At 36.2% G+C, this 22298-nt stretch overlaps 1 protein-coding gene and 2 pseudogenes across 1 annotated transcript in view; 2 read left to right on the top strand and 1 right to left on the bottom strand.

The window, feature by feature from the left end:
* Nucleotides 1-952: 952 nt before the first annotated feature.
* Nucleotides 953-3318, top strand: LOC147524747 (uncharacterized; annotated as a pseudogene).
* A 1646-nt stretch (nucleotides 3319-4964) lies between these two features.
* The window catches only part of EMB2411 (DNA replication helicase), a 31352-nt gene continuing 14018 nt past the window's right edge, over nucleotides 4965-22298 (top strand). Inside the window, exons 1-19 of the mRNA XM_086604190.1 lie at nucleotides 4965-5329; nucleotides 5716-5883; nucleotides 5973-6203; nucleotides 6579-6641; nucleotides 6822-7013; nucleotides 7109-7162; nucleotides 7255-7316; nucleotides 8220-8352; nucleotides 8517-8627; nucleotides 8704-8800; nucleotides 9050-9132; nucleotides 10749-10814; nucleotides 11270-11425; nucleotides 11552-11607; nucleotides 11727-11784; nucleotides 11859-11969; nucleotides 12066-12122; nucleotides 19820-19954; nucleotides 20060-20311. Coding sequence (XP_086460316.1) covers nucleotides 5075-5329; nucleotides 5716-5883; nucleotides 5973-6203; nucleotides 6579-6641; nucleotides 6822-7013; nucleotides 7109-7162; nucleotides 7255-7316; nucleotides 8220-8352; nucleotides 8517-8627; nucleotides 8704-8800; nucleotides 9050-9132; nucleotides 10749-10814; nucleotides 11270-11425; nucleotides 11552-11607; nucleotides 11727-11784; nucleotides 11859-11969; nucleotides 12066-12122; nucleotides 19820-19954; nucleotides 20060-20311 — 2340 coding nt within the window. The 5' untranslated portion in view covers nucleotides 4965-5074. The remainder of the gene's footprint in view (nucleotides 5330-5715; nucleotides 5884-5972; nucleotides 6204-6578; nucleotides 6642-6821; nucleotides 7014-7108; nucleotides 7163-7254; nucleotides 7317-8219; nucleotides 8353-8516; nucleotides 8628-8703; nucleotides 8801-9049; nucleotides 9133-10748; nucleotides 10815-11269; nucleotides 11426-11551; nucleotides 11608-11726; nucleotides 11785-11858; nucleotides 11970-12065; nucleotides 12123-19819; nucleotides 19955-20059; nucleotides 20312-22298) is intronic.
* LOC147524746 (uncharacterized) lies at nucleotides 14535-16069 on the bottom strand (annotated as a pseudogene).

Below are 22298 nucleotides of genomic sequence, written 5' to 3'. Positions count from 1 at the left end.
TCCTTATCTTCAAGATCATCACGTTTTTCCGACATTGTATACTTTTATTAGAGACAGAACATAGTTCAGTAAGGTAAACAAAATAAACTCTAGCTAAGAAAACTAAAGTCAGGATTATCCATCGTTTTTTCCTTGTATATTTTGTTGATCTACTTTATTATCTCTAGCATTGGGTACATAGGAATTGTTAGTTCTGAGTATTTGATGTACAATGAGAATATTAAATATTAGTTGATCCTAAACTTATAAATTAGAAAAATCAACACCAAAATAGCTACCTATATATGTTCAGGCTCCAGTTTGCATTCTACAAGTGTAAGGGTGTGAGAATATTAGCACCCTTTAATAATAAAGACAGAGGGAATTACTAAGTATAAACAAGCCAACAGGTTCACGAACTGCCTCTTTGTTCTCATCAGATTTGAGGTCAATTGATTTCAGGTTTACAAATTTAACCATTGCTAAGGCGCTTGAGAAATTTGTATCTAACATAACATGAACTGATTTGTACACTATATGCGTGTATGGAACTAACATGAGACCAAATCGTATAAATGCAAACAATGAGCCTGAGTGCACACAAGCCAAGCAGTTTCATAATATGCTCTAGGTGTGAATAAATAGGTTGTCTAATGTTTTTGAGTATTGAAAACATTTAACTTCCAACTTCCAGCAGCAGCTCAATGTTAAAAGTTAAAACTAATGCCATGTTTTATTGTGTACTTTTCTAGAATATTTATGTCATCCTAATTAATAACAGTATAATATCTAGTAGGTACATATATTTTCTATGCCTATAAACTATAAGCTAGTGTGTTTTTGGAGAAAATTAAGTGAATGAATGACAACTCATTTAGTTATTTCATATATTTTGTTCGACTAGTAACTTACACGGTTGAATTGTCTTTTTGGGTTATTAATTGTTGTATGATGCTGTGATATTTTCAGTTCAATGGTTGGTAATGTTGCTTCTTCTGCGACATCTAATGTCGTGCCCGAATCTGAATCTGATCCTTTGAAACGTGATTCCGACGATGTTGGTTGGGAGTATGGGATGTTGAGAGATGCAAACAACAAGGATAAGTTAAAATGTAAGTTGTGCAATAAAGAAATTAGTGGGGGCATTTATCGAATGAAGCTACACATTGCGAACATTAAGGGACAAGTAACAGCATGTCCAAAGTCTAAGGACGAAGATAAAGCCAAATGTAAAGCTACACTAGAAGGAGCAAAAGTTAAGAAAGGTAAGAAAGACCAGCACATTGCAGAAGTAAGAGCAGAAGTTCAAATTATTGATGAAGAAGGTGACGAGGTGGTGTCGAGGAAGAGGCCACATACTCTAGGGCCTATGGATAAGTTTGCATCCGCTATCACTCCTGATTCCTCAATTGATGCAAGAAAAAAGATGCGCCAACAAAATATTAATGATGCACTTTGGAAGGAAAGAACTCATAGCATGCATCAATATTTGTCTCGATGGGTGTATGAAACCGGTATTGCTTTTCATGCTATTGACAATGATAGCTTCAAAAGTTTTGTTGAAGCGGTTGGTCAATTTGGCCCAGGTTACTTACCTCCAAGCCAATACCAGTTAAGGGAGTCATTGTTGAATGAAGAATATGAGCGAACCAAAAGTTTACTCGAGAAGCAAAAAAAATAATGGGATACTGGTGGGTGTTCTATTATGACGGATGTGTGGTCCGATTGAAAAAGAATGAGCATCATGAATTTATGTGTCAATTGCAAGCTAGGCACAACTTTCATTTATTCTAAGGAAGTTTCAGAGGAGTCACACACTGGAGAATTTATTTTTTCTTATGTTGATAAGTGTATTGAAGAAATTGGACAGAAAATGTAGTTCAAGTTGTGACCGACAATGCTTCTAACAATATGGCCGCGACGGTTTTACTGAGGAACAAGAGACCACACTTGTTTTGGAGTTCATGTGCCACTCACACATTGAACCTTATGCTTGAAGGGATTGGAAAGCTACCAAGGTTCAAAGAAGTGATTGATAAGGCAAAGGCGTTCACTATATTTATTTATTCACATCATAAAATATTGTCGATGATGAGGAAAGCTACAAAAAACAAGAGACATAGTGACCGGGAGTTACTAGATTTGCAACTTCTTTCCTGACTTTACAAAGTTTGATGGATAAAAAAGAGAAGTTGAAAACTATGTTTACTAGTGATGAATGGGGAGAGTGCAAATGGTCCGAGACTGCAAAGGGGAAAATGATATATTCCACCGTGTTAAGTATGGCTTTTTGGAATGGGGTAACACTATGCTTGAAAGTATTTGCTCCTTTAGTGAAAGTGCTTCGCATTGCTGACGGAGATAAGCCATTTATGGGCTTTTTACATGGTGAACTAAAGCAAGCAGAGAAAGATATCAAAGAAACATTCAAAAATGTGGCGGCTAACTACAATCCAGTCATAGATATTATCGAAGAAAAAAGTGTTGGTCGGCTTGACAGTCCATTGCATTTGGCTGCCTACCTTTTGAATCCTTATTACTACTTCAAAGATCAAGATATAGGAAATGATCCAATTGTTATGAACGGGATTTTTCTTTGTATAGAGGAGCACTTCTTCCATGGTGACTTTGATATGCAAAATAAAGTAACGAATGAGGAGTTATTGGTGTATAAGAAAAAAGAAGGTGCATTTGGTAGACCCTTAGCCGCGGCGGGATGCGCCAAGAATGATGATAAGTATGATCCAGGTAAGATATCCATTAGTTACTCATTTCCATTCCGTCTGATATTATTTAATACTAAGTAACACACTAACACTATTTATATTTATATTTATTGCCTTATTTATTGATTAGTTGGATGGTGGTCTAACTATGGCAATCATACTCAAAACTTGCAAAGAATGGCTTCAAGGATCCTCTCACTGACTACAAGTTCATCGGGATGCGAGAGAAATTGGAGCGCTTTTGAGGGGGTAAGTACTAACCAGAAAGTTTGTAGTAAGTGGTTAAATAAATAAAACTAAGAGAGTCAGAGTATTAATAGTATTTTAACTTTCATTTTCTTTTGTGTAGATACATACAAAGAAAAGGAATAGACTTGATGCAGCAAGGTTGGAACATCTAGTCTATGTCCAATTTAATGCCAAACTCATCGACAAAAATAAGAAAGAAAAATAATAAGAGGTAGATGTATTACTTGCTAGTGAAGCTAGTAAGGCACAAGGATGGATTGTTCATGGTAGGGATGATGAAGAAGTTGATCCCGGTTCGGGATTTACAGGTGGTATGGTTGGAGAATCATCAAGAGCGAATAATGTTAGAGAGCTTCATGAATAAGATTTTGTGTCGGATGAGGAGAGCGAGGATGAGAGAGATGAAGAGTATGAGTTTGAATCTGATGGAGAGAGAGTGATGGAAAAATATGGAGAGGAAGAATTGTAGACCTAGTGGAGTAGTTCATAAGTCATAATGTTATATTTTTGTATGTTTATTTGGATTATTTTGATCTTATGTCATTTTGTTTGAGTTATGACCGTTAGGAGACATGCTATGATTTTACTTAACTTTCGTGGTTAGATTACTATTATTTATATATATATATATATAATAATTAAAAAAAACCGCCTAGCGCCTAGCCCGTCTAGGCACCGCCTAGAAGGCCTAGGCGCTCTTCCACCGCCCCGACTACCGCCTAGCATTTTTTAGAACACTGAGTGCATGCCAGTGGCGATTGAGCGGATATGCTACGGTTATTCGACAGAATTAACAATAAAAGAGAGAGCTACCTCACTAGTAAGGTATTTGAGAAGAAAACAAACAATCAAAAAGAATCAATAATACCTGGTTCACTTAAAATGGGACAGCTCAACTAACATTTTCATTAACACTAACTAAAATAAATAAACCAAAGAAGAAACCTTATGTTCTAATATATCAAAAACACCAACTTGAAATTCATCCACCACAACCGAACTCTTTCCATTTGTTTATTCAATTGAAATTTTAGTCCGATTTTTTTTTTAAACGTGTTGAAATATGAAGGAGTTGTTCAGAGTTTGATTTAAATGTGTTTTGAAAATAGGTTTTTTGAATACAGGGAGTGACTCTCAAGGACAAAACTGTCGAAAAAGTAATTCTCAATGACACATTTTTTTTTCCGTAACTCACAATGACCCCTTACACTAAAAAACGGATCGGGTAGATGAAATGTCAAGTATACCCCTTACGCGAAATAATTAACGGCCCGTCCCAGACGAAACAACCCAGTGTATTTAGTATGAACATTGAATGTTCATAGTCATTTGGGTATGAACATTGAATGTTCATAGTCCTTTGGGTATTAATTTATTGAATGTTCATACATAAACATTCAATGTTCATACTCCTTAGGTATGCGCATTCAATGTTTATAGTCCTTTGGATATGAACATTCGATGTTCATAGTTATTGGGTATGTACATTCAATGTTCATAATCCTTTGGTATGAACGTTCAATATTTATAGTTTTTGGGTATGTACATTTAATGTTCATAGTCCTTGGGTATAAATATTGATTGGGTATGAACCTCCAATGTTCATAGTCCTTTAAGTATGAACATTCAATATTCATAGTCCTTGGGCATAAACATTGATTGGGTATAAACTTTCGATGTTCATAGTCTTTTAAGTATGAACATTGATTGGGTATGAACATTGAATGTTCATAATCATCAATATATTGTATATGGTACATTCACCATATTTGGATATGAACAATCATTGTTCATACATCAGCAGAAGGTGGAGAGATTGAAGCACAGTGAGACAAAATCCTACCAAACAACATTTTGGCCCATATCCCTCCTCCGCCTAGAAGCTAGCTAGATTAGGACTTACGAGTCTGGTTTGTTTCGGGCTTTTTGACAATGGATCGGGCCGAATAGCCCAGATACCAAATTTTTGTGATTCTGTGTTCAAGTTTCCCAAACTACGTTTCAACTTTTGGCGGGAAAATCCCCAAATCTCTCTCTCTCTCTCTCTCTCTCTCAGTCTCTCAATATCAAAACCCTAGAAGAATGAAAGTAAAAATTATTGAATCTTATTATTCATAATAATGGCACCAAGAAAGAAATCAACATCAACATCATCTCAACAACCAATATCTAAATTTGGAATCCCACATTTATTCCAACGCCATACTCAAAATTTAGCAAATTCCCAAAATAACCCTTCACCTCCCATTTCAGCACCACCCATTCTAACTACTACTACTTCTACTGCTGGTGTTGTTAATGATGATTCCTTGGCATTGGAGGTTTCTCCGGAAATTTCCAAGTCGGTTAAACGGTTCAAATTTTCACCTGGAATGGTTAGTTAGTGGTGATTCAGTAATCCAGTTTACGTTTCTATTGTGTAAAGTTTTCTTCTCTGGGTTTGTTTTAGGGTGCCCTCATTATTTTGATATATGTTTAGCCAATTGGTTTATGTGGAAAAATTTGATGGAATATTATCAGGTCATTACTTTGTTCAACTTTTTAAGCTTTAGGATATAATTACGACATTATAGAAGGTTTTCTCGAGAGATTTTATTGCATTTAGCTTTATGATGGAAGAATTTGATCTACTATATGTTGATTGGCTTCAGCTTTGTGATACTGTTTTGTGTTTCTAGACAATCTTTGTTTTGCCTAGTCACCTAAGCATAATAATGTTGGCAGAATCTTGAACGACATTCTTTTGTGTTTTCTGTTGTAGTTAATAAAGCAGAGCCAGGATGAAGGGGGTGATGAGGTGACATGGAAGATTTCTCCAGTTAATGAGCGGCTCCAGGCTGTTTCAAAGCGCCTGCCTGATGTAGTTAGATGCTTAGCGGATGCTTCAAAGCATAATGCTTCAAATTTTCTCAACTCTTCATCGAGAGAGGCAAGTTTTAGACAGTGTTTTTATGCACTGTCAGTGGAAAATGTTTTAGATTACTTGTGCTCTTAATGTTGAATTTTATTTGATGACAGATAGTACAGAGTTCTCCTGCTTTAGCAGGGAAGCTTGAGAAGTGGTTATCATCTCCAACACTCAAACTGTCAGATAAATCTCTAGTCTCGTCAGGGAAGTTACTTTTGAGAGCAGTCAAAAATGATCAGGATATGGAACTTCACGGTAGCCGAAATGATCCAAGAAACATGGACACAACTAATCATCAGAGTCCGTTCCGAACTCCACCATCTGCATCGTACTGCTCTGAGGTGGTGCCCGCACTTAAAGAAAGCTCAAAATGGCTAGTCTTCTTTTTATATTATAGTAGCAGGATATATTTTTTTCTTTTCCATTGATTGTTATGAGTTGTAGTTCTCTATATCTCTATATCGCACAAAATTGTATATCGAAAACTGACCTTCTTGGCAATCATAAATAGTTGTCATACAGTACTTTCTGTAAAAAATATAAATTGTGTGAACAAAATATGCATTGAAATAGTAGTGTTGTTGTGAGGGTCGCATTGGTTTGTTGTTGTTAAAATCGTAAATTATATATATTGACTGTTATTAATTGTAACATTTTTCTGTTCTGTGCTTCAATGGTCTGAGTTTACTGAACCCTTTTCTCTTATTGAAGTGCAGCCAACGAATGTCAATGCATGTAAAGGAGCTTCCGATCAGCTGGGCGCACGACAACACAGGAAGGTTCTTAAATGCATTAAGATTTTTTTTTTTATTTCATGTACTTGGAGACTTTGTTATGCTTATAATTCCAAGCTTTTATAGTCCATCATAGAGGATTTTTTTTCCTATATGATGCTTTTCAGCTGTACGTTTCTTTAATATATATGCGTGGTTGAAAAATCTCCTCCTTCACTGTCGTAGGCATTGCTTGAACTTTTGGATCAAGTGGAAGATGTCATTACTGTCGAAGAATCTGTCCCCAATAACTCGGAGGAACATTTCAAAACCAAAGAGAAGAGCCGCGGGGACGTGGCAGTTAATATTAGATCTGTAGTGGATGCACCACAAAGGGATGATACTGGCCTATCTGATCTGAATTTTCTTGTTTTAGAGGTATAAGTTTCATTCTCTGCTTCTCATGTATTTTTTGTTTTCTAAAAGGCTTGAATCTCCAAGGAAACTGAATAGATTTTGGATGTTATCTCCAGGTTTCTGAGAAACATAGAGCTGTTGAATCATCATGTGCCCAATCCCCATTCAAGGTACTTGAACTTAGACGTAAGCTGTTGCCCAATGTATCTAGGTAATATAAGTAAATGATGAACACATTTTTATTTTTATTTTTATTTTATAGGTTCTTCGCTTACTTAATGAGCAAAGTGGGGAAGAGCGAGCTTTGTACTTGCATGATGAATGGTGAGTATAGTGGATCATTTTCCTTTAAGGCACTACTTTGTTTTGTAGCGAAGATCATTAATAATTAATGTGGTATGGTTGAAGGCAATCATTAATAATTAATGCCTTTTCGGCACTTTAAAAATGTAATGCCAAGCAATAGCTAACTCATTTCATGGTGTAGCGGGTATTCTATGGTGCTATGACCTAGAAATTTCAAGCTTTACCCTCTTCTTGCCTGGCATAATTCTATTTCCACCTTCCAGGCTTCTATATTAGCTGGCTTTAATTCTGTAACTATCTAAAACCACATCACTGAATATACGTGTGCATTTCCTTTTACTAGCTCAAGCTTTCGGAAATCTTTATGCAGTCTTAACTTGAATAGTTGAACTCTCCTAAATTATGGTTTCTTGATCTATGTAATGAGTGGAACTCTTCCAGTGTGACCTACAATTCAGGTTCACTCCTAAGATGCCCAGATACTTTAGTATGCCCAACACATCCATACCCATAAGATACACACCTAGGGCAACGCCAATACTTCATAGATACTTAAACTCTTCTGCCTCGTAGGCTATTATACTTATATGCATTTACTTAGCTGTAAATAACATTCCTTTGTCCATAGAGATACTTATAATGCTATTCCTACAGTAGTTTTAATGCACAAAACGCTTCACATTCGTACTATTAAAACAGTTACTTCTTGGAGGTGTTTGCATGCATTTTTGTTCCCCTTTCTCAGAAGGGCCTGTGGTATATATGATCTCAATACCCCTGCATGTTATGTTTATGCATACTGTTCGTGTGTTTGTGGAACCATTATTATGTACGATCTTTCTTGACCTGTTTGGTTGTTAACTTCGGTCAAGGGGATGCCACTAGAAACAATATCTTTATCTATTTTCCTCTGAATTTCAGGTTTTATAGCACCATTGGACCTGGTGACACTATTAATGTGATTGGAGAATTTGATGGTCAGAGAAAGTGTGTGGTGGACCACGAAAGTAATCTTGTCATTGTTCATCCTGACATACTAGTGTCTGGAACACGGGTAGTTACTGCTTCTTTCTCTGAGTTCTTCATGTGACCATTCATAGAATTTCAGAAACTGGCTAGATCTATTTTAGATTATGCATATACAATATGTCTAAATGTCCAGATAATTGTCGTTTTTCTTGGTTTCAATGAATCTTAGTAAATTGAGGTACCTTCTAGGTTGCTGCTAGTTTTGGCTGCCCAAGGAGAAGTGTTCTCGACGAAAGGCTGAAATGTAATGAGCATTCAACCGCAGCATTGATTGGTACCTTGCTACATCAAATTTTTCAGGTTTTATGATCTCCCAATCCCTTAATACCTCCAGCTGTCTTTGCTTCAGTATATGTAATATGATGTCCTTCTGTAGGCCGGACTGCTTAGGGAGCATCCTACAAAAGATTACTTGGAGGAATATGCAAAAATTGTTCTCCACAAAAACATAGAGAGCATGTATGCATGTGGAGGTGGGTTCATTTTGTTTTTTTTTTTTCCGCCTTTGTTGGTTATAGCTTATGATCAATGAGTTATTATCTTAAATAATGGAACTATTTTAGAACGAAATCTAGATCTTCTGTTGATTATGATGTTCTTTTTTGTGCTATACTTAATATAGGATTATACCGTATGTTGTTACTGAGATGAAATTGTTATCTGTGCCTTAGCTGCCTGGAATTTAAGGTATTAACCTCCCAATTCTCTTGTGAATTATGCAGTAAACGAGACTGATATGCGTACGATTTTGCTTGAGGCAATACCGAAAATGATAAATTGGATTACCCGCTTTAGGAATTCACAGGTATTGTTACTTTGAACAAATTATACTTGTCTACTTTATGATCCTGTACAGTTGTATGACCACAATCATGTGAAGTCAACTACCTATCTGTGTCAGTAAGCTCTGGTTGTGTAGATGAAAGTCTATTGACGCCAATGTTGCATCAACTGCCCTTACAATGTTTCCTTAGTCCCTTACAAATACTCTATGCTTCTAGAGGGGAAAAAGTGTTTTGTTGTCCTATGTTAATTTGTTTGGTAGCTCTTTTTGTATAATAAGGATACCCCAATAGCATTGTTGCTATTTATGATATTAAGCATACCCTGTTAAGTTTTAATGTGGAAACAAATCTTGGAGCATGTTGGCGCACTTTCTAAATGCCGCTCTTTCTAAATGCTTGAGTCTGCAGTACATGACAGCAGCTCTTGGCCATTTATTAGTGCTCCTCTTGCACACATGTGCTCATGTGTCTTCAAGTTACGAGTTTTTTTTGGAAGGGAACCTTTTGAAACGTGCATGGAAAGAATTTAGTTTTTATTTGTTTTTGTTTTTTCTTGTAAATATGTACTGGAGAGTATCTTTGGGAATTTTGCATTAGCTTTTGGTGAGTCTCATTTAGCTTTGTGCCTGGTCAGGTTTTGAATAGCTTCATCATGGAAACTGAACTTAACATGTCTGGTCTTTTACTCTTCTGCATTCTCTAATTTCTTCTCGTTTGTTAATTTGGGACCTACAAAAACAAAATGCATGCCATGGAGTCTTTAGTTGGGATACTCTCCAAAAGTTTATCTCTTCTCGCTTATGTTGTGTAGGAGACTTTTAGCCTACCTCTCCTTTATCTCTTTCCATCTCCATCACGTCTCTTTCCTCTACGATATAGGTTTAACACTTTCACCGTTTAAGAATCTTCTTTTTCACTCTTCAGTCTTCACAAGACACAAAAAGGAATAAAACAATTTCTTTTTCTGCCACTTGTTCACTTCTTTATTTGCTTCCACTGCATATTTATTTTCTTCTATTTTAGTACCCTCCAAATGTTTATATATACTTAAAACACGTTTGTATTTTTCATCTGAAGCCAAATATTTATAGAATGGTTGGAGGTGGCCACAATGTGAAATGCTGATATTTAGACCGAACTTCTCTGCTTCCTCTTAGTTGATTGGCAGAAACCTCCAATTTTTAGTGTAAGTATGTGCATGCCTATATAAATGTATGTAGGATTTTCAGCTGCAAAATGTGAGAGTCCTGACCTATGGTTAAAGAGTCCTGAGTATAAATCTCAACACGTGGACTTTGCTTTTAGCGGGTGACGTGGACTATACACATGGGCCAGGTATTAAAGTAGCCTGCTCTGATACCATATTAAACTTTTGGAGCATCCAATTCTAAAGCAATTTGCAATAGAGGAGCGGCCCCAGGAGCTTAATATATGGCTGTGTGATGCTTACAATTCCCACTGTGGGACTATAATTCTCAGCAGAAACATAATATGCATATAGGTGTTATTAGCATGCACCTTTTCCAGCCCTCCTGGTGAGAGCTTAGAGGATAATTGTAGGGAATATGGTTTGTATCTGAAATCTGAATTTGAATTCTGATGCCTGGGGATAAGTATATCTCAATATTTTTGACAGGAATCTCAAGTCCCCACTGTTGGTTTTGGATCAAATAATGAAGAAAAATATGTACACATAGATGAGGTAAGGTAGTTCTCTTGGCATTCATGGGAGTTCCCATATATGTAGTTTATTTTATCTGTTAAGCAACTTATATACATTAAAGCTACATGTAAAGGAACTCTTACATGCATTATGTACCGAAATGTCAAACAAATTATAGTAATATACATGTACATTTTATACATGGTATCTGTACATTTTCAGTCATGTATGGATATTTTGATGTAATTACATTGTATATACTGTTAATCTGAAATATACGATTCATTGTTAAGATGACATGAGGAATGCACTTAAGTTCATCTGAAATATGCAATTTATTGTTAAAAGTTAAGTTGACATGGAAGAAGAAATTAACTTCTTTCAGTGATTCTCAAGTGTGGTTTACACAAGCATAAGATCTCACGCGTGCGTGTGTGATTGACAAGAAGAGTATTTGACTATCATAGCTTTACAATCAGTTTATGGGATTGTAGGTGATGGACATTGAGGAGATGGCATGGGCACCAAGATATGGTCTGAAAGGTGAAATTGATGCTTCCGTCCGAGTGAAAGTAGGCTCAAACATCAGTGACACCAGTGAGAAATTCCTGCCTTTAGAGTTCAAAACTGGAAAAAGAACCACTGGCCAGGTATGTCTAAGCAATGGCAAAGCTGAAGCTTGTAGCCTTGACTAGTTGACTCTTATTTGATGGAAAAATACAGACTTGTAATTGTTTTCTTGACAATTTCGACCAAAACATCTCTCATTGGTGCAGTCTTTCCTGGAACACTCTGCTCAGGTGATCTTGTACACTCTTCTGATGTCTGAGAGGTGAGATTCATCTGGCAATATTTTGTACCTCACGCCTTATTTTGCAAGATTTATTTATTATTAATTTTCTGGAAACCCACTTTATAGGACATTATTCTGTTTGCTTTATTTTTCCACAGATACTTGAAGCATATTGACTCTGGTCTTCTGTATTATCTTCACACAGATCAAACACAGGTATGGTTAATTAAGTTTAAAATTGGGTATTTTCTAATTCCAAACAAGTTGAGTATGTCTTTATTGTTGTTTAGGGCATTATGGCTCAAAGATCTGACATGGTGGGGATAATAATGCGTCGTAATGAACTTGCACACGATATACTAAAGGCTTCAACTGTGCAGCAGTTGCCTCCAATGTTACAGGTATATAAATTGCTGGTCTAGAACCCATTTTCATTAAAACTCTTAGAAAGCACTTTTTGATTGCTATCTGATATATCCTTGCGTCTTTTGTGGTAGAGCCTGAACGTGTGCAAAAGTTGTCGCTACCTCAATGTATGTACAGTCTATCACAAGGTTGGTAAAGGTTTGTTACATGTAGCAGCTGAATTTGTCTTCAGTTAGTAATTCTTTATGATATATTTATAAACTCCACCCTATATGTTTAAAAGCTTTTGAGAGTAGGGGTCTTAGGTCAGGATTTTGATGGACTCCAACCTGCAAGTGCATAGAAGATTACTTTCAAATGGTCAAATATGCGAAATATTCCTAAGGGGTCACACTCCCAAAGGTCATCTATATATTCATTATATTGCAAAACAAAATACATCTGTGAAATACTGAAATCCCTATCTGTATAAAAAGACACGCTTGTTGAAAATTAATAGGGAAGAGCTAAATGTTGGCAATCTAGGAACACAGATAATGAGTTTGTCAGAGATGGGGATGTTAGATGAATGAGTGGAAAGATTAGAAGAGTTATAAAAGATTATCCATTCATGAATCTAAATTTAATCGGTGATAAAGCTTGGAACACGGTATAAGATTGCATCATTATTCGCAATGTAAGGTCATTTAACTCGAATGCTAAGAATAGTGCTGTTTGAGGGTGCTGGAAGGGAGAGGGAATGATGGCTGTGGCTTCAGGCAGCCAGATTTGATCTGAGAACACTTAACTTCACATGACAGGATAGATAGGATTGATTGCATGAATTTGTTAGTTCAGCCGACCGATGTGTAATAAGTTGTTATTGTTATGGATATGTACTCCTATCTGTAGTGTAGGAAGCACATCTACATGACAGGAATGAGGAATCTAAAGTGATCTATTTCGCTTAGTGAAGATTCTATATCATTAGATAATTGAAGTTGTGAAGCATCAAATAGAGGTATGATCATAGCTAGTAAATTCGTGGACGGCAAAAGTTCGATACGGCAATTATTCGCCTAAGATTCGAAATTTTCAATAATAATACTTTTAAATATTCGGTCCAATAAAACGCTAACGGTAAAAATACGATATACGTGTTTTAAACGGGTATAATACGAATGCATTCCTTTAAAATTTGGCTATATATTTTATATTTAAAACTTTGATATATAAGTACATAACGTTTTTATTTTTATTTTTATTTTTACAATTTTATTCATGAAAAAATAATACAAATGTCAAATTTTTGGTTCTACTTACTATTACTAACACATTTATTTTTGGTTCCAACTAAGGTCCGGCCCGTTTTTTTGAATTTCAAAGATCCGGACATTATAATTCGGCAATTATAAGCCCGGACCAACCAATTCGCGAATTAAACTGTATCATTCAAAAATTCGCCGACTTATTCGTTTTATTCGCCAAACCTTATAATTCGCGAATAATTCGGCGAATTACTAGCTAGGGGTACGATGGTCCTAGTGCTATTTCAAACATTTGGTTGACATACATGAACTCAACATCAATTGATGGTGAGTCAGCCAGTCATGTTAATTGCTGTGCTTTTTGTCTTTCTGATAGTGAGTGAGTCGGTCATGTCCTTATCCGTTGTGTCTATTCTTGGGAGGTTTGGTCGTTTGGAGTTATTTTGTGCATTGGTCAGGATTGGTTTGGGTTAGTCCTGGCTCGAGGAGGGACTTATAAGATTCCTGAGCCTCGAGGGTGAATTGTCTCGAAGGTAGGGCTGTCAATGGATCGGTTTGGGTTGGGTTTTGGGAAATCCGAACCCGAACCGATAAGAAAATTGGGAACCCGAAACTGAACCGAACTGATAATATTACGTTTAATCCGAATCCGAAACCGAACCGAACCGATAAGATATATTGCAAACCGAACCCGAACTGAAAACTATAAAATCAATTAAATTTTAAATTAAATTAATTAATTTTAACCACACAATTGATAAACATATACAAAATTAATCATAAATATTACTAAAATACTATCTTATCAGTTCGGGTTCATATCGGTTAGGTGGAGGGCAAACCCAAAACCAAACCAATATCTTATCGGTTCGGTTCGGTTTCGGGTTGGTAGAGGGCAAACTAAATTATCAAAACCCAAACCGTTTTTTATCGGTTTGATTTGGATCGGTTATCGGGTTATCGAAACCCATTGACAGCCCTACTCGAAGGAGTAGACTTTAGAATATGTTTACTTTTGTGATATGTCCCGCTTGTGATTGGAGAGGCACAGAAAGACACATTGAGGCTAGAGCCTTATCCTTGGAGGAGGTTATTATTACAATCAGTGTTCTAAAAAACGCTAGACGGTAGTTGGGCGGTGGAAGAGCGCCTAGGCCTTCTAGGCGGTGCCTAGACGGACTAGGCGGTTTTATATATATATATATATATAATAGTAATCTAACCACGAAAGTTAAGTAAAATCATAGCATGTCTCCTAACGGTCATAACTCAAACAAAATGACATAAGATCAAAATAATCGAAATAAACATACAAAAAGATAACATTATGACTTCTGAACTACTCCACTAGGTCTACAATTCTTCCTCTCCATATCTTTCCATCACTCTCTCTCCATCAGATTCAAACTCATACTCTTCATCTCTCTCATCCTCGCTCTCCTCATCCGACACAAAATCTTCTTCATGAAGCTCTCTAACATTATTCGCTCTTGATGATTCTCCAACCATACCACCTGTAAATCCCGAACCGGGATCAACTTCTTCATCATCCCCACCATGAACAATCCATCCTTGTGCCTTATTAGCTTCACTAGCAAGTAATACATCTACCTCTTATTATTTTTCTTTCTTATTCTTGTCGATGAGTTTGGCATTAAATTGGACATAGACTAAATGTTCCAACCTTGCTGCATCAAGTCTATTCCTTTTCTTTGTATGTATCTACACAAAAGAAAATGGAAGTTAAAATACTATTAATACTCTGACTCTCTTAGTTTTATTTATTTAACCACTTACTACAAACTTTCTGGTTAGTACTTACCCCCTCAAAAGCGCTCCAATTTCTCTCGCATCCCGATGAACTTGTAGTCAGTGAGAGGATCCTTGAAGTCATTCTTTGCAAGTTTTGAGTATGATTGTCATAGTTAGACCACCATCCAACTAGTCAATAGATAAGGCAATAAACACAAATATAAATAGTGTTAGTGTGTTACTTAGTATTAAATAATATCAGACGGAATGGAAATGAGTAACTAAGTAATGAATATCTTACCTGGATCATACTTATCATCATTCTTGGCGCATCCCGCCGCGGCCAAGGGTCTACCAAATGCACCTTCTTTTTTCTTATACACCAATAACTCATCATTTGTGACTTTATTTTGCATATCAAAGTCACCATGGAAGAAGTGCTCCTCTATACAAAGAAAAATCCCGTTCATGACAATTGGATCATTTCCTATATCTTGATCTTTGAAGTAGTAATAAGGATTCAAAAGGTAGGCAGCCAAATGCAATGGACTGTCAAGCCGACCAACACCTTTTTCTTCGATAATATCTATGACTGGATTGTAGTTAGCTGCCACATTTTTGAATGTTTCTTTGATATCTTTCTCTGCTTGCTTTAGTTCACCATGTAAAAAGCCATAGATGGCTTATCTCCGTCGAAATCACGAAGCACTTTCACTAAAGGAGCAAATACTTTCAAGCATAGTGTTACCCCATTCCAAAAAGCCATACTTAACACGGTGGAATATGCCATTTTTCCCTTTGCAGTCTTGGACCATTTGCACTCTCCCCATTCATCACTAGTAAACATAGTTTTCAACTTCTCTTTTTTATCCATCAAACTTTGCAAAGTCAGGAAAGAAGTTGCAAATCTAGTAACTCCCGGTCACTATGTCTTTTTTTTTTGTAGCTTTCCTCATCATCGACAATGTTTTATGATGTGAATAAATGAAGATAGTGAACGCCTTTGCCTTATCAATCACTTCTTTGAACTTTGGTAGCTTTCCAATCCCTTCAAGCATAAGGTTCAATGTGTGAGTGGCACATGAACTCCAAAACAAGTGTGGTCTCTTGTTCCTCAGTAAAACCGCCGTGGCCATATTGTTAGAAGCATTGTCGGTCACAACTTGAACTACATTTTCTGCCCAATTTCTTCAATACACTTATCAACATAAGAAAAAATAAATTCTCCAGTGTGTGACTCCTCTGAAACATCCTTAGAAGAAATGAAAGTTGTGCCTAGCTTGCAATTGACACATAAATTCATGATGCTCATTCTTTTTCAATCGGACCACGCATCCGTCATAATAGAACACCCACTAGTAGCCCATTCTTTTTTTTGCTTCTCGAGTGAACTTTTGGTTCGCTCATATTCTTCCTTCAACAATGGCTCCCTCAACTGGTATTGGCTTGGAGGTAGGTAACCTGGGCCAAATTGACCAACCGCTTCAACAAATCTTTTGAAGCTATCATTGTCAATAGCATGAAAAGCAATACCGGTTTCAAACACCCATCGAGACAAATATTGATGCACGCTATGAGTTCTTTCCTTCCAAAGTGCATCATTAATATTTGTTGGCGCATCTTTTTTCTTGCATCAATTGAGGAATCAGGAGTGATAGCGGATGCAAACTTATCCATAGGCCCTAGAGTATGTGGCCTCTTCCTTGACACCACCTCGTCATCTTCTTCATCAATAATTTGAACTTCTGCTCTTACTTCGCAATGTCTTTGGTCTTTCTTACCCTTCTTAACTTTTGCTCCTTCTAGTGCAGCTTTACATTTGGCTTTATCTTCGTCCTTAGACTTTGGACATGCTGTTATTTGTCCCTTAATGTTCGCAATGTGTAGCTTCATTCGATAAATGCCCCCCACTAATTTCTTTATTACACAGCTTACATTTTAACTTATCCTTGTTGTTTGCATCTCTCAACATCCCATACTCCCAACCAACATCGTCGGAATCACGTTTCAAAGGATCAGATTCAGATTCGGGCACGGCATTAGATGCCACAGAAGAAGCAACATTACCAACCATTGAATTGAAAATATCACAGCATCATACAACAATTAATAACCCAAAAAGACAATTCAACCATGTAAATTACTAGTCGAACAAAATATATGAAATAGCTAAATGAGTTGTCATTCATTCACTTAATTTTCTCCAAAAACACACTAGCTTATAGTTTCTAGGCATAGAAAATATATGAACCTACTAGATACTATACTGATATTAATTAGGATGACATAAATATTCTAGAAAAGTACACAATAAAACATGGCATTAGGTTTAACTTTTAACATTGAGCTGCTGCTGGAAGTTGGAAGTTAAATGTTTTCAATACTCAAAAACATTAGGCAACCTATTTATTCACACCTAGAGCATATTATGGAACTGCTTGGCTTGTGTACACTCAGGCTCATTGTTTGCATTTATACGATTTGTGAGATTTGGTCTCATGTTAGTTCCATACACGCATACAGTGTACAAATCAGTTCATGTTATATTAGATACAAATTTCTCAAGCGCCTTAGCAATGGTTAAATTTGTAAACCTGAAATCAATTGACCTCAAATCTGATGAGAACAAAGAGGTAGTTCGTGAACCTGTTGGCTTGTTTATACTTAGTAATTCCCTGCGTCTTTATTATTAAAGGGTGCTAATATTCTCACACCCTTACACTTGTAGAATGCAAACTGGAGTCTGAACATATAGGTAGCTATCTTGGTGCTGATTTTTCTAATTTATAAGTTTAGGATCAACTAATAGTTAACATTCTCATCGTACATCAAATACTCTGAACTAGCAATTCCTATGTACCCAATGCTAGAGATGATAAAGCAGATCAACAAAATATACAAGGAAAAAACGATGGATAATCCTGACTTTAGTTTTCCTAGCTAGAGTTTATTTTGTTTACTTTACTGAACTATGTTCTGTCTCTAATAAAAGTATACAATGTCGGAAAAACGTGATGATCTTGAAGATAAGGAAGTTAGTACCTTATCTTGGAAGTTGGGAGACAACACGAGCTACTGCTGAACGAAGTTGGAGCGAAGTTGGAATGAAGTTGGACGAGCTGCTACTGAACGAAGTTGAATACGGGTTTTTTTTTTTTTTTGGTAAAGAATACGGCCTTTGATTTGTAATTTCACTAATTTGAGTAATTTGTTGTAAGCCCTATTGGGACTTGCCTTCTTGGGTTTTTTTCATAATAAACAAATATGGACCCGACTAGACCGATTAGCCCCGCCTGGACCGCCTAGTCGGGTAACCGACTTGCCCACCGATTATAGCCTTAGGCGAGTCGCCTAGGCTCCGCCTAGGCTGATTTTTAGAACAGTGATTACAATTAAGGCTTGGTGTTCCATTAGGCGTTCTTTTTTTCTTGCCTAGACCTGATAGCTTGGTTGGAGCTTTCCTTTCCAAATCCTTTCCCAGGGTCAATTTGCACTTTCAGTGATTTTCCTTTTTTTCAAGCAAAGAATAACATCAATGATACTTCAACTCGTGGGAAGGATTTCTCATTTTCCATTTGGTGAGACAGTGGAGCGCCATGGAGGGGATTAGTTTCGAGACTTATCTTCTTGGGATGCTTTTTTGCACAACTTTTTTTTCTTTCTAATATTTACCTTTTTAACTTTGTAGGTCTTGTCTTTCTTATTTTCTTGTTCTGTTTTTGTAGGAGAGCTTATCGTACATTGTACTTCTTCCTTGTTTACTTTATGTAAATCTTTGATAGCTTATAGATATGAAATATTGCATTCTTCATTTTGTGGATTTGGAAAAGTAATGAAGTTCCGTGATTTAAGACAGTGGAGAGTCTGTTCATTAGACACTTTTCCTAAGTGAGGGATGGGAGAAAATCTCCCTCGGGTTTGGGAACTGGATGATTTTTTATATTATGATAAGTTTTTTAATGCACGTATATATGCATACATATATGGGAAAGGGTTCTGTGGACATATATAAATTTGACAAATAAACAAAGACAAAAATACTGTGATATACAATGTACTTTTCAAAATATTAACTTTACTACATTGTACTTCTTTTGTGACAAGAACATGCAATATACTTTTGCATTTGGTACAATGACTACAACGACTAGGATTCCGTCCAAAACCCTTCACTGGATTCAGGCCAAAACATAGCTAAAGCATGCACTTGGAAGACTCTTTGCTACTGGAATCCTTTGCCCACTTTCATCTCCAACCCTAGGATCACTTTTTATGATGTTTTGGCCTGAATCCGGTGAAGGGTTTTGGACAGAATGCTTGACGTTGTAGTAAATGTACTAAACACAAAAGTACATTGTATTTCTTTGTCACAAAAAAAGTACAATGTAGTAATCTTAATATTTTGAAAAGTACATTGTATATCCAGGTACTTTTGTCTATAAACAAACTCATGTTTGTTAGTGCACTTAGAACTTTTAGATTAGGCTAACTTTTTATGGATATGATGATATGCCCACTTTATTACACATTTTCACGAAAAATTAACAAATCCAAAGTTTCTATCCCCATCAAATGTAGTTAAGTGAAACATTGTGGACTGTCCATTTCATCATTAAGGGCAGACTAGGTTTGGCGTGGTTAGAAATTTTTGTTGGACATGTTGGATACAGCGAAGAGATCATATCTACAAATATTTAACTTACTCTGAAATTTCCAAGTGGACAATCTATCATTAAGTTTTAATTTTCAGTCCTGTTAATTTGTGTCATTAAGATTTCGATGTTCTATGTGATCTTTGAAATTGTTGGGGTGTCACTTTTGTACTTGTTTCTCTTGTTTAAGTTTCATATAGCAACTTTTATGGTCTAAAGTTTCAAATATTCCAGGCGCATGGTGGCAATGTAGATAGTAGTGGACTGGGGGACGTTTTCGACTCACATGTTAAACACTTATCTGGTGATCATTGTAATTTCCTGCGACAGTGGGATCATTTAATTGACTTAGAAGCTGAACAGACACAGGTATACAGTCATAACGTAGTAAAAATGGTATGTATATAAGAATGATGAGGAGATGACCTAATCATTTGTCATTTTGTTCTCTTTTTATTTTTTGGGATATCTTAGGCTGCGAAAAGAAAACTCTGGCATTCACATAATCAGAGTGAATGCTCCCCCAGTGGCATTTCCTCCGTTAAGCTTGATCTGTCAAATGATCTCTCACCAAATAAATCTTCAGAAGATGGTCGATTTATCTACCGTTTTGCACGTCAAGATGTGCCTCTTCATGACATAGAAATGGATGACGGAGAGGTTGAAAATAAAGCTTCTTCTTTAACAAGAAACCTGGATTGCACACTCAAATGTGGAGACTACGTGGTATAATTATTTACGAGCTAATTATTTATTTTTTGTGTTTTTTTCCCTGTTGGTGTGGAATTGATTTGCAGTGCAGTATCCAATAATACATTCTAATACACAATTGGCGTTAAGTCCTTACAAATTTCTGAATAATTAGTTGAAACATTCCATTCCAGTAATGCTTTGGTAGGAGATATATGACTTGGGAAATGAGTTCTTAAAACAAGATCGATGGTGCAATTTCTATCGCCAAAGGAAGATAATGACTCTAGTGAAAATGGGACTAGTAGTACATGCTACTTGTATCTGTTGCATTCAAACTTCTGGCCGTTAGAGAAATCTGCTTGATATGAAATCTTGGATAATATACTTTTTATGCACCTTTGTTACATATGAGTATATGATATGTTTCTCTAGGTATTTCTGTATAATGGATTCACTTTAAAGTCAATTGTTGGTTTTCATCTTTATGTCATTCATCTTAATGTCACAATACCTGTTGGCTGTCTTTCATTACCATTCCATGTCTGGAGCTCATTTCTGCTATTGTATTCATAATTCTAATTATGAAAGTATTGGCTTTTGTTTATGTTTTTGGCGGTTACTAGTTTTACTTGTTGCTTTTTTAGCTCCTCTCTAAAGTGGAAGCTACTTATTAATCCTATCGACTATAATAGCTCTATGGAAATGAAATAAACTATATCCTGTGCTCAGCAAAAACAATTATGGGAAATTAGAAATGATAACATTCTTGGGCACTAAGTTACATTGACACGGAGACGAGTGTCCATATCCGACACGGATACGAGGTATCTGACACGGCAAAATATAAAAAATTGAGGTGTATCACTTACAATATGTGTCGGTGGTGTGTCTGACACAGACACGTGGATACGTATATGACACATATTATTTTTAAAATATGGTGTGTCTATGTAACATAGCTTTGGGATACCAATGTTTTCCCTATTTTTCGTTATTATTACTTATTATTATTTTTGGATATCGTATTTGTTTATTTTTCTCTAATTTATAGGGATATGTGTTGTTTCTTAGCTGTATTTACATTATATGGAGCATGGCCGTGGGTTCCACCAAGAAATCCAATTAACAGTCAAGACTTGTCCATATCCAATCTTGATGTTTTTGATTATCAGTTCTGGCAGAGAAGAATGGTGACATTGCAAGCATAGGTCTAGAATCATTTGGGATAATGTGATCAAGAATAAACTAGCTGGGTAAACGGGGCACTTTCTGTCCCCTGGTGATAGGATCATTCTAATCAAGACGTTGTCTAGCTTTCGTGTTTATTATGTCTCTCTTTCGGTCTCTTGTTAGGGGTTGTTTCTTCCGTATAGTATTGGCTGCAGGAGTTAGTAGGAACAAATTGTATCAGAACTGAGGATGGTTCATCCCAAAGATGATGAAATTTGTATTCCAAGAGGTTAATCTGAGCAGTGCCTGTCAGAGAGGTTATGATTAACGTGGTGCTTAGTCTCACATCAGTTAAGTTCTATCCAAGTGAGATTTGTCACTGAAGATCAAACTTTACTCAACACCGTGGCCTTCCGAAGAATTGGGGATTTGTGAAATATGGAGGGAAAAGTTTATATTATTGGGGTTATACGTGATATGACTAATGTGAAACGGGTATAATCCGTCTTGTAAGGGTAAATTACTAAATTACTATTTGGGTAGGTATAATCGATATCTCGTCCTTTTGAGAAAAAGGTAGGGTAAGTTTATGCTTGTGAAAATGCTCGTCGCACATTTAAAATTGGGAGGAGTATTTATGGAATTAAGGTGTTTGTAATGGTATAATTGGTACTTCATAATTTGTAAAGTAGGCCTTTAAGCCGTGGGTTTTCCCTGGAAAGATTGATTCCAACTAATAAACTTTCACCCTAGAAAGCGTTACCTTGCATCCTTGTTATCGCTTCTACCAAATTTGCATCAGATTTCTTCTTGTACCACATTTTAGCTTGTTGTAGGAGATCCATTGTTA

Source organism: Coptis chinensis, chromosome 1 (assembly GCF_015680905.1).
Source record: "Coptis chinensis isolate HL-2020 chromosome 1, ASM1568090v1, whole genome shotgun sequence".
Taxonomy (NCBI): Eukaryota; Viridiplantae; Streptophyta; class Magnoliopsida; order Ranunculales; family Ranunculaceae; genus Coptis; species Coptis chinensis.
The sequence above is the reverse complement of the archived record's forward strand: the minus strand, read 5'-3'. Positions and strand labels throughout refer to the sequence as shown.